General features: G+C 39.9%; 1 protein-coding gene across 1 annotated transcript in view; it reads left to right on the forward strand.

Annotated features, from left to right (window-relative positions):
• The window catches only part of RAPGEF5 (Rap guanine nucleotide exchange factor 5), a 213,411-nt gene that overhangs the window by 106,777 nt on the left and 91,070 nt on the right, over positions 1-15,564 (forward strand). The window contains exon 9 of the mRNA XM_060108417.1: positions 8,459-8,584. Within this exon, the coding sequence (XP_059964400.1) occupies positions 8,459-8,584 (126 nt within the window). The remainder of the gene's footprint in view (positions 1-8,458; positions 8,585-15,564) is intronic.

Raw genomic sequence — 15,564 nt, forward strand, 5'->3', positions numbered from 1 at the left:
ATGAAACCAATTGAAACCAGTGAATTGATAGTTAGATCAGGAACAGATTCTCTTTAGGTTTGGAGAGTCATGAGTTAATTCACTGGGATGCATAATTATGTAGTCTTCAGAGTATATTTTAAACAAGTTAAGTGCTCACTGGTTTCTCATTCCTTCCCTGTACGTGATGAATTATGTCACTGTGGGGAAAATGTCCCCTGGCTGTTGAAAACTTTGGGTGTATAAAGGGTTAAGCCAGTCAGTAACTCCAGAGAGACTGGGCCTTGCTGTACACAGGTTTACCACCTACCGGAAAACTCTAGTTCTCTCCTCATATGTGGATTCCTTTCTTGCCTTTCTCTCTAAAAATATCTTTTCTGCCTAGGAAACTCCCTATTTCCATGCAGTGATGTGTAGGAAGAGTGAAGGGAGCATGTAGCCTGGGGTTTACATCCCAGCCCTTCTTCTTCATAGCTGGTGCCTGGAGGCAAGTTCTTTATTGTCTCTAAACCAGTTCGTTCCTGTAGGGTGGCATCCGTGTATTTGTCACCCAAGTGTCCCCAGCATGCTAGGCAGTGACTAGCATGCTTGTTTTTCATCTTTGTAAAGTAGAGATGTTATAAAGTTGTCATGAGGTTGAAATGAAGCCACATAAAAATGCGTGCCACCCTGGCACATAAAAGAGTTTCCGCGAACGTCAGGCAGCATCCGTGAGGTTAAGAGTGTTGTCTCCTGGGCCAGGCTGCACTCTCACAGCAACCCTGGGCAAGTTACACTACTCTCTGGTGCCGCATGTTCCTTTTCTGTAAGAGTGTTGAGAGTTAACACTTAGACAGTACTTCAAACGCACTCTTCTAAGCTCCTTGCTTTTATTAACATACTTAAACCTCACAACAAACCCTATGAGGCAGATAATATACTTACCACCACTTCACAGATGAGCTGCTAAGTGGTGGGGATGGGAATCCAGCCAAGGTAGTCTGGCTCCTACATCCTTGCTTTTCACCCCTGTGCTAAGCTGCCTTTCTAACATCTGTAAAATGGAGACAATTGTTTTGAAGATCAAAGGAATATATGTGAAGCAGTTAGAACAGTGCCTGGCACACAGTAAGTACAGCCTCCTGGAGTTATTCTCATTGTCATGATCAGTATCACATTGCTTTTTGGTCTGAATATTTAAGGTATCTAACAGGACTGGGCTGCAGTGTTGCTCTGTCTGCCATTATGGTATCTGCACTTACAGAAAACATTCTAGACCCTTCACTCGTTATAGCCCTTTATTTAGGACTAAAGGATTAAAGAATCTTTATCAGTTGGATAGAAATTTTGCAGGTTCTAGTGAGATATTCAATGAGTAATTTATAACATGCTGAACTTTGGAAATTCTTGCTTTTATTCGGGTGGCCATAGACCACTGGATTCAGTCATTCGTTTGTCTCCTATTCCTCCATTGGAATCAATCATTTTAATATTAAGTGATAATAACTGTCAATTATACAAATCGATTGCCACATAGTTCATGATTGTTTTATCAGCAAAATGTGATTTTTCAAAAAAAAACAGACTGAAGAAAGCTCTTATTTAAGGTTGTGATAGCTATCATAGAAAACAGGTGACCCTTTTAAATCCTTTGTGTTAGAATTTATTAAATTTACTTATTTTCTCTTTTTTTAAACTTCTTTATTATTTGCCAACTTTGCTGCTCTGCTTAGCAAAATGATCAGTAATGTATGCAGATCTGAGCTGTAATTTCTCTCAGGTCAAAACAAGATAAAATATTGGTGACCTCCCTATTCTAGTTGGAAAATTCAAGGAATTAAATATATGTAATGAATGAACCCCTTACTTCATCGATTATGTAAATATGTAATGTATTTTTGTGCATTTTTTTGTACAAAAAATGTACAATTTTGTACAATCTCATCAGAAGAGATAATTATAAAAGTGTAATAGATTAAGAACATATTTAAGGGAAATAACAGTAATAAATTCCACACAGCTATGGTTTCTGCCTCCTTCCCCGCCCCCAGCCCACTTTGGCAGGACACAGTATCACGCGGTGTTTGTAGGGGATGGGTCTGTGTGACCAGTGTGGTGTATCAACACAGGTAGTTCCACAAGGGAGGGGGACCGGAGCAGTGACCGCCCCCTGAACTTGCACTGCCTCATCTGTACAGTGAGGGACCGGGAATCACTGAACGCTTCCTAAGGCGCTACGATGCCCCGGCATGGTGTCTGAGGCCCGTCCTAGTGATGCCCTGGACATTAGTAAACCTGCCTTTACCATCACACTTTCTATCGCCTGTACTTTTCACTGTATGTTCTTTTCTTGATCCTTCCCGCAGTTATCAAAGGGTGTATTTTTCTATTCCAACCAGTAGGAAATTTGTCATACTTTTCTTTCTCTGGAGAAATTTGAGAAAATGAATAATAAAATGAAATTTTAAAAATTATTCATTTATTATGAATTGTCTTCTGAATTTTCCTGGAAAGAATTCTACTTTCTGTGTTGGAAATAGGTAATATAGTACACCATCCCAGGCCATCAGTGTTTTATTCTGTCATTTGGACTTTGTGTTCAAAGTAACAAAAAAAAAATTTATGAATTTCTATTCAAGATTTAAGTTTGCAGAAATGAATCTATTATGTAACAATCAATACGAGTTTACCCGAATACCCTGAATTTGTATTGAAAAGCATTCTGTTATTACAAAAGTGCTTTCATGAAAGGTGGATTCTTTCATCCTGGTTTTCCCTCCTTTGATAGCAATTTTTGCATGGTGTTTTAGAAAAGGTGATTTTTAAGGTTATGATAATGCAGAAAATGGTTCCATACGTAGAACTTGTGCTCTTTCACCTTATGGCATAAGGGCTGTTCATTTAGTTTGCAGTTTTTCCTAAGGGAATTCTGTCCAAGTTTCATTTCACCACAGAAAGAATGGACCAAACATTTCTATGACTCCATTTATAAAGGAAACAGACTTTTCATTTACATTCATAACATTTCTCTTCTCAAATACTGAAAATGATATAAATAGCTTTAATTATGCATTACAGAGATTTTTTTTTTCAAAGCAGACCTTGAAATAAGGCTCTTAAATACTCTTCTGATGGTTACACATTAATCTTTTATTTTTTTCTGGCCTAACAGTGTTAGGTAAACTGTTTATAATTAATTTCACATAGATAAATTAAATAGTCCAGGAATGTGAAAGTCTAGATCAAGGGCTGTTAGTTATCTTGCTTCTCCTGCCATAACAAAGCTCTCAAAATATATTAATAAATTCATGGCTTTTTTGAATTAAATCACTAAATTACAGAACTGTGAAAGGAACCCCCCCAGAGAACATCTGGTTTACTGTGGTATTTCCAAAGAGGACTGTCTTATAAAACTATCCAGGATGTACGGGCATCTCTCTGGGATTAAAGTTCTCTAGGGAATGAAGAAGCTTACATAACCCTCCTTGAAAGCCTTTTTTGATAGTTATATGTAAGGAGTGCTGTAGAATTGATTATCTTGTGAAAATGCATCTAGAAATTATGCAGAAACCAGAAAATCAAGATAGCAATATTCCTTTTTAAATTATAAGATGATTTAATTATAAATAAGAAATAAATGAGTCAATCTGAAACCCATTTTTTAAAGTAATAGCATTTTGTGTTTAAAATACATAATTTGTAAACCCAAGTTATCTGGTTCTAATAAAAATGTATTTCCTCAAGAAAGAAAAGTCTCTATTTAGGATCCTAAGCAAAAAACTCATGTTCACACAGAAACCAAAGAAATAGTCGAGGTCTCTTAAATTTCCTGTACTCAGTCCTACCGTTTTTTTTGCTGATGCTATTATCAGTTGTTTTTTTAAAAATACATGTGGCACCCACAGACAGAAGGAAAGACTCTCTCTCCAAATTGGAGTCTATGGAAGCTTAGCCCAGTTGCTTTGGAGCCTGTGCTGGTGAGAAAAGGTAACAGGCTCATTCTCACTCGCCAAATTAGTTAGCTCACGGTGCTTTCCTCCTGTGTGCCACCCCTGCCTGGCCCCATCTCACAAGTGCCCTCTATTACACAGGGCTGCCACAATGGGGAGCAGAGAGAGATGGGGACCAATCCATCACACTACTGAATAAGCAGCCACGGAGCAGGCCCAGAGCTTGCAGCGTCATTAACACCCTCTCTCCTCTAGCAGGACAATATATTAAACGCCGTGAGGATGACAGGGCTGGAGAGAGAAGAAATCCTAGTTGGTCAACATAAATGAATTTTCTAGATAACAGAAACATATTCCATTAAGTGTCAAAACATTTAAAGAATGTTAGTAATTTTTGTGTAGAAATTTCCCTGAATAATTTCCTTGCCTTCGTAGTTTAAAGGAGCATCCTTAACACTGCTGATCCTCTTTTACTCTCTAGTATTGATTAAAAGAACATCTTCAAGATTGGCCCGTGTATTCAGCATTATCTCAGGTTATGGGCTCCATTAAAATCCTGACAAACCAATACACGCTAAGGAGGACGGCTAGGATGGTAAAAGGATCTAAAACCAAAATCCAGTGGGCCCTTATTAATGCTCGGCAATCTGATTCTACTTTCCTTGTCCGGTTGCCTCTTCTTTCAGGTTAGGAGTTGAGAAACCACAGCCTACTGCCTGTTTTTGTAAATAAAGTGTTATTGGAACACAGCCATGCTCAGTCATTTACATAACGTCTCTTGCTGCTTTTGTGCTAAAACTGGACACTTGGGTAGTTGCACCAAAGACCACATGCCCCACTGAACCTAGAATATTTACACTCTGGCCCTTTACAAAAAAAGTTTGCCAACCCTTGGAACTGAAATGACCATTACATGCCTTCTTTTCTTATACTTCCAGGATCTTCTCACAGTCCTTACTCTCAGCTAATCACCTGACTTCTTATTTCTGAAATAGAGGCCTTCAGAAAAGAATTTCCTCGTTCCCACCACCGATATGCTAACCTACTGGCATGTTCCCCCCGTACTCTACCTCCCCTCCTATTACAGTGAGTGAAATACTCATATACATGTTTCTGAGAGTAGGTCTTTATGCTCTTTCCTTCTCAAGGACATTTCTAAAAATGCCGTCTTGCCCACATCATCAGATTTCCCTCTACACTGTATGATTTCTAATAAAGATAAATGTGCTGGAATATCCCTCACCCTAAACAAGCAAGCAAAGCCCCCTGCAACATCACTCTTTAACTAGTGCCCCATTTCTTTTTTAAAAAATTATTTATTTATTTAGGCTCTGCTGGGTCTTAGTTGCGGCACATGGGATCTTTTTTTGTTTTAGTTGTGGCAGGTGGTCTTCTTAGTTGCAGCATGCGAACTCTTAGTTGCGGCATACATGTGGGAGTTCCCAGACTAGGGATGGAACCCGGGCCCCCTGCATTGGGAGCGAGGAGTCTTACCCACTGGACCACCAGGGAAGTCCTAGTGCCCCATTTCTTGAAGTAAAACTCCTCAAAAGAGTTGTCTTTCATTCTCTGTTAAAACCATGTGAGTAAGGCTTTTTTCCCCCCTACCACTTTTTTTCTCAAAAAAAAAAAAGTTACTGTCAGGGCTTCCCTGGTGGCGCAGTGGTTGAGAGTCCGCCTGCCAGTGCAGGGGACGCGGGTTCGTGCCCCGGTCCGGGAGGATGCCACATGCTGCAGAGTGGCTGGGCCTGTGAGCCACAACTACTGAGCCTGCGCGTCTGGAGCCTGTGCTCTGCAGCGGGAGGGACCGTAGCAGTGAGAGGCCCACGTACTGCAAAAGAAAAAAAAAAAAGTTACTTTCAAAGTCACCAGTTACTTTTGTTAAATTCAGTGTCAGTTGTTTTGAACTCCTTATTTGATGTTTCAGCTGCGCTGGATACAGTTTTTCACTCCCTCCTCCTTGAAACACCACCATCACTACTCACTGGGTTCTCTTCCTAGAGCCCCTCCTCCTTATTCTCATCTTCCCAATATCTAAATATTAGACTCAGCTCATGGATTTCTTCTCTTCTCTGTTTACGTCACTCCATTGGTAACTTCAGTTCTTCCTCTGGTTTAAATACCATCTACATTATGATGACTCCCGAAGTCCTATCTCCAGCTTAGACTTCTCTGGACCTCCAGACTGCCAACCCGGCAGCTCCACTTGGATGTCTAATAGGCATATCCCTTACTAGATCTCCTCCCCAAGTCTTCCAATCTCAGGAAATGACAACCCTACCCTTCCAGTGACTCAGGCCAAATATCTTAGAGACCAATTCTGCTAGCCCTTCCTTTGAAACAGATCCAGATTTTAATCACTTCTCCCCACCTCCACCACTACCACAAGTTCCAAGCCATTTCTTGTCTGAAGACCGATCTCCTAACTGGTCTTCTAGCTTTAACTGCTCCCCGCCACTTGACAGTGTTTTCTCAACCCAGAAGACAGAAGGATCCTGTGAAAATGTCAGATTATTCCAATCCCATGTTCAAAACATTCCTAAGTATTTCCATCTTGTTCAGAAAAAGAATGTAAACCTCTTACACATCCTGTAAAGAAGCTGCACGCTCTGGTCGGCTTCACTTCTCTGAGCAGCTCCACTGGGCTCTCCCTTACCAGCTGTGCTCCAGCCCTGCTGTGCCCTTTGCTCTCCGTTGAACATGCCAAGCACACCCAAGCCTTAGGGCCCTTGCACTTCTGTTCCTCTGCCTGTAACATTCTTTACTTCCTTTATAGCTCCACTCAAATGTCAACCAAAGAATCCTTCCCTGACATTTCTATCTTAATAACATTTCTCTGTCCCTTACCCTGCTTTGTTTTCCTTCCTAGCATATATTACCATCTGCTGTTTCATATCTGTATGTTATATAATCCACATCCCCTGGTGAATAGAAGCTCCATGACATGTGGGACTTTGTTTTTATTGTTATTATTGACTACTGTATCCCTAGAATCTATAATAGATCTTGGCACATGGTGGTGGTTCAAATAAAATCAGTTGAGTGAGTGACTGAATGAGTAAATAAAATAGGGAGCTGGGGGAACATACGTGAGAAATGCAAAGAGGAGGATATCATAAACAGTGGTATTTAAATATTTGGAAGTTTGTCATATTGGATAAAAAATAGACATACTTGCAGTTGCTTTAAAGGCAATACTAGTACTCATTGTTTGAAGTTCAGTGGTTTTGTCTAGCATGATAAGGGACTTTCCAATAATTCTGGCTCTCCAGCACTGCACAGGCTGTCTTAAGATAAACTGAGATCCTTGTCCTTGGGAACCTTGGAGACAAACTGGAAGACCACTTGTGAAAGGATGCTGTAAACATAAATGTCTGAGTTTGGTGGAGGAATTCCACTTGCTGTTCCATGGGAATCTGATTTGGGCCACGTCAATGATTTTGTTTGTTTGTTTGTTTCCTTCCTATTTGTTGGAGAAACTGCTAGTTAAGGTGATGTCCTTGCCCTTAGGAATAAATACTTAGTCATTGCTTTGAATGGAAAATTCCATTTTTCTGATGCCCACTCAACAAAATGTGTGTCTTTAGTACAAACTGTTAAGACCCTGAAGCTGTGATCACTTGCTGCCCCCTTCTCCCTATTTGGTCATGTTGCTGGGTCCATTCGAATCCTATAGATTGTATAGGGTAAAACAAAGACTTGATAGTTTTGGCTGTTCCTGCCAAGAGTAACTTCTGATTTCCTTTTAGATAGTGTCCTGATATGTCAGTGTGAACCATTTTTGAAAGAATTTGAGCAGAAACAGTTCATAATATGTGTGATATAACCACTTTTTGTTTCTGATCAAAGTCCTAGATTCTCCTTCTTCATATTATTATTATTTGGTTCGTGGGTATCATAAAAAGTATGATGCTTTGTGGACCATTTCTAAACCCTGATGAAATTCTAAGCTTTCTTTTTGCAGTTTCTTTTTAATAAACTTTTCCACCATATTTTATGCAACATTGGAGGTATTTTACTAATAATGCCCCATAGTAACTTTCCAGTTATGAAAAAAGAAGAATGATCTTGTGATCTTCTTGTGAACTGTGTATTTGTCCATGGAATGAGCTGGTGGAGCTAAGGAATTAGGAGGTTATGTGCTGTTATTTTTAGTACTCTATCACTTCACCCTTACTGCCAGAGTAGTTCCTGGCTAACTTTCCCATGAGTTTTTAACCTCTTGCTGGGCTTATGTAACAGGAAACAGGCTGTCAGGAACAAATAGTAGCACATCAGGAGCACCCTTTAGTAGCAAATGATTTAGTTTGCTCTGCCTTTCACTCTCTTAACGTAGACTGATAAATGATCTCACTTTAAGTCTTCTGGTGAGACATTCCTAGGTTAAGGTAATACAATTTCAATTTTGGAAAGGCAAAGTATTTTAGCAAGACCATGATTTAATCCAGGCGACAGAGAAGATGAGTCTGTTATAAGGTGAACTTTGCAGTGGTATCATGTCCTGGGACTGTGGATTTAAGTATATCTTTGCTTTTTCTCCAACTCTTAAGGCTGGGGTGATATGCAAACTTCAGGAGAGAGATGATATCGGGCGAATTGAACTGGTCCAGAAGCTGGCAAGAGAAAACTGTCAATTTTTGCAGACGGACAAAAAAGAACAGGAGAAGTCTGAACACGTAAGCCCTTTTCCTCTTGGGGATGCGGGTTTGAAGGGGTGGAAAATGTTTCTGCCTGCTTGTATGTTTGAAGGAAAGAATATTTTATTTTAAGTTCGTTAGGTTTGGGGTTTTTTTCCCCCCAAAAGCATGCTTCTTAGTAAAAAATGACAGCTACTCTAATTTTCTAAGCCAGTGGTTTTGTAAGAGATCTCTTCACAGAAGTAAATCATGTAGAAATACAAGAACGCATGGGAGCAAATAAGAATGCATGTCTATTGGATGGCTTTCAGGTTTCACTTGGGGAGTTTCACCCCATCAGATAGTTTGTGGAATATGAGTTTTGAAAGAACGTTACGATGTACTTTTATATTTAGCACAGGGGGTGAATCTAGTTATCAAGCAAATGCCTCCTAAGTCACAAGAGACAGATAAGAATGGACGAACAGATTCTAGATGCTCACACTAAGTGAGAGAGTCAGAAGGGAGTTTTCCCAGTATCTTGTGAGCGTTCCTGTTCCAACAAGAGTTATATTGTTTGGATGTAGTTCAACTGGAGGAAAGGGACGCTCTGCTCAGTTCTCCTGAAAGCAGTTATTCAGATTGAGCCTTAGAACTGAGAACTCTGCCGTCATGCTAGGGAGACAATGGGACCACTTTCTTCTGCTTTACATGTTGTCTGTTGACTTGTTGTTGTTGTTTGTAAGGCTTCACTCTCAGTGCTAAGCTCTCCAGGATTGCTCATGAAGGGGAAAATGCCTCAGTGTTTACGAACATCTCTCTTCTCTGACTTTAATTTTTCCTTGGAGTTTTATTTTCAACCCTTTCCGAGGGGGAAAAATATTGTTTCATGCTTTTTCTGCTCCAAGGCCATCAGTAGAAATGCCAGGGATTTACTGAGCTGGAGAGGAGGTGAGAAGCCCAAGGATGGCACGCTGTTTAGTTTGATAATGTAACGCGTCTCTAACCATTCGGCAAGTCGTTAAGCATCGGTGTCTCAAGGGGGAGAATCATGAGTAGTTTCAGAGCCTGGTGATCGCAGTTATCTTAGAGGTGACCATTGGCTTTAAGTGCAAGTGGAGGTCTCAGGAGCCTTCACCTCGGTAGGTACTACTGAAAAGTTAAGGGACTTGTTTGAATTGTTAAAAAGCACCCTGGAGGTTGACTGCATGTATATCTAAGACTGACTCCTAACTTCTTCTGCGTCCTTAGAATAGTTGAATATCCTGGTTCATGTCCTAAATTTCTCAAAACAATATTCCTTTCCATTCATTTTAATTAGAAGAGCAGTAGTTTTCATATGCTACATTTTATTGATTTCAAGGTGCACTTTCCCTGCACATCTCAGCATGTCTGAAATCAGGATGAGTCTTAAAGTTGATGATACGAAAACATGTCCTAGCTTAACTGGGAACATTTTTCTTTCTTAGTGGCCCTTAAAATGGATGACATATTTTACAATGGCCTGCATACTCAATTCAGTGGATCAGTGACAACCTGAGGGGAGGGCAAGATCTTTTAAAATCAAACCAATAGGAGATAGAGTTCCACTTCACCAAGATGAGAAATCATCAGCCTTAGGCCACAGACAGCTTTATGGTTATTAAAAAGGTACCTGTGTTGCCTTTGCCTTATTAGTTGAATCTGGAATATTATAGTTACAGCTAATGAGAGTATAATACACTCCAAATATATAGTAACAGAAATCTGAACTTGCTGCTCTTTATCATAAGGACTTTTACCATGAGACGGAAATTTAGTGGTGGAAGGTTTGCTTATGGTTTGCTTACGTAACTCTGCTGGCGGTTGTGTACTCACTATTCTCTTTAAACCTTCATTTTAAATTGTAAAAGAGAACAGTAAGGTTTTTTACTTCTTGCATGAATGTCATAATGTTGATGCAGTAACAGCTCTGAAGTGTGTACATTTCTGAGAGGAGAGATGATGTATAACTAAATATTGGAATGATGGCCTTTTCTGTGTAGGCTTTTCCTACTGAGGCTGAAAGTCAGGAAAGGTGACTATTAAGGATCTTTCTTCCTTAGTGATAAATACAAACTTAGCCATTTTGTGGTCTCCCTCCTGCAGGGTGACACCGTCTGAACTGATCAACCCTCAAGGCTGAGACTTCCATAGTACTCTACCAAACAGAATATTTGATACTAGGTGCTTCTACTTTTTACAATAATTTATAAGGAATAAAAATCATCTGGTAGCTTTTTTCACTCTTTCATGTCTTAAGCACTTGTTACAAAGATACCTCTGCCAGCCCACTGAACTCACAGTGTCCATGAGATGGCTGCAGCATTTTCATTTTTCCTGCCCTCAGTTTCTCTTCAATAGCAGTCATCTGTTCTTGTTCCTGAAAACTCAGTTAAAACACACAGAATATACAGAGGAAATTGCAGTTTACTTAATGTAAACCCAGCTTGCAGTTTCCTATTCTTATAACAATAACGACCAAACCCTAGAGTTACATACAGATTTCCTTTCTTTTGTGATTCTCAAATGCGTCAGCTACCTCATCTACCATTCCTGGGCCAAAATTATTTAAGTGCACAGTGGTAAAATTTCAGTTAGAATCCCAGTTGCCTATTGGAGTCATTCTTTTCACTAAATGACTTTGTTTCTCCAGTCCTAGAATATCACATCCCCTTTTGTACATGTATGCCAAAATGAGACAACTACTTTGAGGTACTACTGCATAGAGATAGACATGAATTTGATGGAATAAAGCTTTTGTTGCTGGTACATCTTGTTACATATTGAAGGGGCTTCGAGATTTCTGAGTGGGCAATATCTGCTATCTTTTTAAACTGGTAAATGCCATGATTAGGTTATAAATGGATGCAATTAGAGAAACACTTGACTCTGTGCTTTTGCCAAGGGGTTTCTGAAGCTTAAGAAAAGTTAAATGTATAATTATCACAAGTTTCTCAGCAAGCACTTCGTTTTCCTATTTTATATTAACAAGCTGTAGGCAAAATTAGCCAGCACTCATTCCTAAGTGTTGAAAATTATGTGAGAACTTTAAGAAGGGGACAGAAATGGCTATTTCTTATAAACATTATGAGAGTGAGATTAACATTTGGTCATTAATTCTCTAAAGAAATTGCCTCTTATGTGGGCATCATATTTTCTAGGCTTAATTCTATGATTATATCCATAGAGGAAGGGGCACGTGTTACCAAATGGGGACTTTTGAGCTTGAGCTTGAAGAATGACTAATGGTCATAGAAGGGCAGGACAAGGGAGAGTGCTTAAGGCAGAGGGACCAGCAGGAAGGCACGTGAGCTGAGCCCTGGGCAATTCTTAGGAAATGAGGTGGGGTGAGGTGGGCTGTAAGTTGTGAAAGACCTGGCAATCCACTCTAAGGAGTTTAGACTTGCCTTTCTGGTAAAGGAAAGCCATCAAAGAAGGGAAGTGGCATAATCAGATGTGGTCTTTTTAAGATCTCTCTGGCATTGGTTTAGAGGAAAAATTGAGTGGGGAACAGGGAAGTGTTGCAGAGAACCCTTAGAGAGCTATTGTTGAGTCAGGTGAGAGATGTAAGCCTGAAGCAGGGTGGCAGCTCAGAAATGAGAAGGCCACAGATGTTGAGCCATTTAGATGGTAAAATTGGCAGAATTTGATAATTCTGCCAGTTATCAATGGGGGATAATGGGGGAATGTGTGTGCTAATTTATACTAAGCAGTTTTTTGAATTTGTTATTACGGTTTCCTGGTACAGACATGAGAAAGCTCTGTTTATCACCAGAGTGGTTGGTCACCTTTGCCAAAAAACTACATAGACATTTACCTTGTTCTGCTGTCCTGCAGTGTGTTTTAAGTGTCTGAAATTTTTGCTACAGAACACTGTTTATCTCGTTAACAAATTGTTTGATGGAGTTTCTGGCTAACAGTATGGAGATTACTTCTTCTGAGACCCAGATACTTGGACAATACCTTCAGCACAGAGAATCTCTGGTAACCTCAAAATTAACTAAATTATTTGGCCAAAGCTTTGGCATTGGCTGCAATGATGTGTGTGCCTCCTTCAGAACTAACTGTGATTTTAGAGATGCTCTCCTAACACACAGTTTGAGTTGGTGTTTCCGTACTGTTATTCTAGAATACTCTTGGTCGTTTATTCATTCAGTACACCTTTATTGAAGCTGATGTCGTAGGGGATCCAGAATAACTATGGCGGTTCCTACCTGAAGGAGTATAGTCAGGTTGTGGAAAAAAGATACTGACACAAATACAGCAATACAGGGAGGCAGTGGTGATAATCCCCAGAGAGATACATGGGTGTCAGAGGAAGAATTTACACCTGGGGAAACAGGATTCTTTCTCATGGCAGAGGTTGAGTTTGATGTGGACCTTAAAGTAGGTTTTAGGTTGGAGTTAAACAGTCCAAACTGAAGAAGAGCATTCCTGGAGGAAAGAATAGCATTAGAAAATGCACAGAAATGTCTAAAACTACAAGGTATTTTTTGGAAAGCAAAACCATTCTGTCACCAGGGTACCAAGAATGGGGGTAAGGGAGATGGTGACAAGGATTCAGGAGATGGAAACGTTAGTGAGAAATGAGATTGGGACCAGACTGTGGAGGATTTTGAGGGCTGAGACGTTTCACTTCATTCTAGAAATAATGAAGAGGCATTGACTTGTTTTGTTAGTTTTCGTAAGAAAGTAGGATGAGGGGGCCCATCTGTGAGGTAAACGATATTATTTCAGTGTGATGAATCAGAAAGCTGAGGCTGGTGAGTGATTAAGCAGAGATGGGCTAAGTGTGAACTCAAGTCTGACTGCCCCCGGGTGGCATCTTCTCTCAGCTGTCATCACCGGAGGGAGGCCTGGTAGGAGGAGGACAGGAAGCTGAGATGACAAGAATCATGATAGTCCTGAGAAAGAGGCACCACGAGGAGGACAGCCCTGAAGGAAAGACAGACGGCTACATATTGAAGGGATGGTGGTGGTGAAGTGTGGGAAGGAAAACTGAAAAGGGAATGCTAAGCTACTAGCTTATTTTGAGTCCTAACTTTTTAAAGTGTATAAACTGTTCACATTTAGCATCTGTGAAATAGCTGGATTAAAGTATACATCTAGATGTGGGTGCTGTTTAATGGCATACCACCGCACTGTTTACCAGAAAACCGAAGCTCAGTTTTTCCTGAAATGTTGTTTATGCTTTGTAGTGTATTAACCTGTAGAGTAGAAATACTAACAAGCAGCTCCTGAACTTGACTTCCTAATTTCCAAAGTGTAGAAACGAAGGTCTATAAAACGTATGTGAGAGCCGTGCTAAGTGATGCTTTCCCTGGGGACCCTGTCTGTATCCCTCCCTCTCCCCGCCCTGCTTTCTTCAGTTCCTTTGTTATGTCTGGGGACCCACCCTACTTCCTTCCCCTTTTCCGATTCACTCATGACATATGGGTGGGAAGGGGATTTTACGCATTCTGACAATGAAGCTTGGCATAGTCTGCTGCCAGGGTAGGGTCCCTGTCTCTCAACTCCAACCGGAATTTCCTTTCCCCTGTTTCCTGCAGCCTCATCCTGGACGCCTGCTTGCGTCAGAGGGTTTGCTGGTTGTGGATTCCTAGGGCAGAAGTGGGTTGGAGTATTCTGGCTGCCGCTACTCTTACTGCACACACTAGAAGTTGGTCTCTGCATTTCATTTGGTCTATTGCTTAAAAAAAAAAAAAAAAAAGCGGCTTAATGTAAAGTGAAAGCCCTCTTTATACTCTACGTGAAATACTAAAAGGAAATGGTTCTATCATTCTGTATTCAAACTTGCATTACACATCTAAGCGAGTAAAATTAAGACCAATCATGGCATTATTTGAAGTTCACCAGTAATTTAGTTTAACCAAGAAACTAAAGACAAATAGAATGTTATAACATTATCGCTTAGTATTGAAAGCCAGAATTCACATGTTTTAGGCAAGTCATAATATATTAAGTTGCCCACTGCTGAGAAATTCTGCGTAGAAACCATGTATTTTTCTTAATGACAAAATCCTGACTTTGTGTTGGATTGGTACTAACATACCTACCTTTTTAGAGGAAATAGGCTTCCTTGAGTGAGTTGTGTTAGTTCATTTTTAATCTGGATTAATTTGGTCCCAGAGTAACCACGAAAGTGATAGAAGATAGGTCTTGCCTCCAAGAAGTTTACAGTGTAGCTGAAGAAACAAATTCACACTTGGAAAACAAGTGAACCATTCAAGACAGTATTTAACGAAGTGTTTAAACAATTTCCCAGGCCTTCAGGGAGAGGGAAATACCTCTGGTAGACCTATTCACAGTTGCAGCAATCCAAAGAAGTTCTCTGTTTTCAAAAGCAAGGTTTACAAGTTTGGTTCACTTTAAATTCTGCTTTTGTTTCATTTTTTTCCTTCCAGAAAAATGGCAGCCAGTGGACGTCAGTGCTGTGCTCATGCTGCCTGGGGGGCCATTTACCCATTAGCTGGATTTTTGGGTTCTCACAGAAAGCCCACTGCAAGTCTCAATATTTTAAAAATATTAGTTTCAGTTTTTAATGTTTTTAACATTTTAAGCAGAGAGGAATTTGTCATTGTGATACTCATTTATTTTTCTGAAAATATTCAAGTTTCTTTTTTAAAGGCCCAGTTAAGAAAATGGAGACTGTCTCAGTTTGATTTATCAAAGCCATATTCTCAGTGGATCTTGGATTCCCTGTGGTACAGATGCTGCTCCCCAGGTTTATTAATTTCTTCTACTTGTAAAAATAAAATAGCCATATCATCTTTAGTATATCTAAGAGATCATTAAGGTGAAATATTGAAAAATAGGTTATTTTTCTTTGACTTTTGTTCTTCTCAGGGGTGTACCTCACTCCAGACCCCTGGCAACCTTATATTCTTTTTTTTCTCTACCCCTATCAAGGCCTGGTCTGCATTAATATAGCAATATTAATACTTTGTAGGTTGTTGTCTGATCAGGTAACACTAGAAATCTTTGGTGGTTTGGTTTCATTTGAATTTATAATGGGTGCT

This window comes from Mesoplodon densirostris, chromosome 9 (genome assembly GCF_025265405.1).
Source record: "Mesoplodon densirostris isolate mMesDen1 chromosome 9, mMesDen1 primary haplotype, whole genome shotgun sequence".
Lineage (NCBI taxonomy): Eukaryota > Metazoa > Chordata > Mammalia > Artiodactyla > Ziphiidae > Mesoplodon > Mesoplodon densirostris.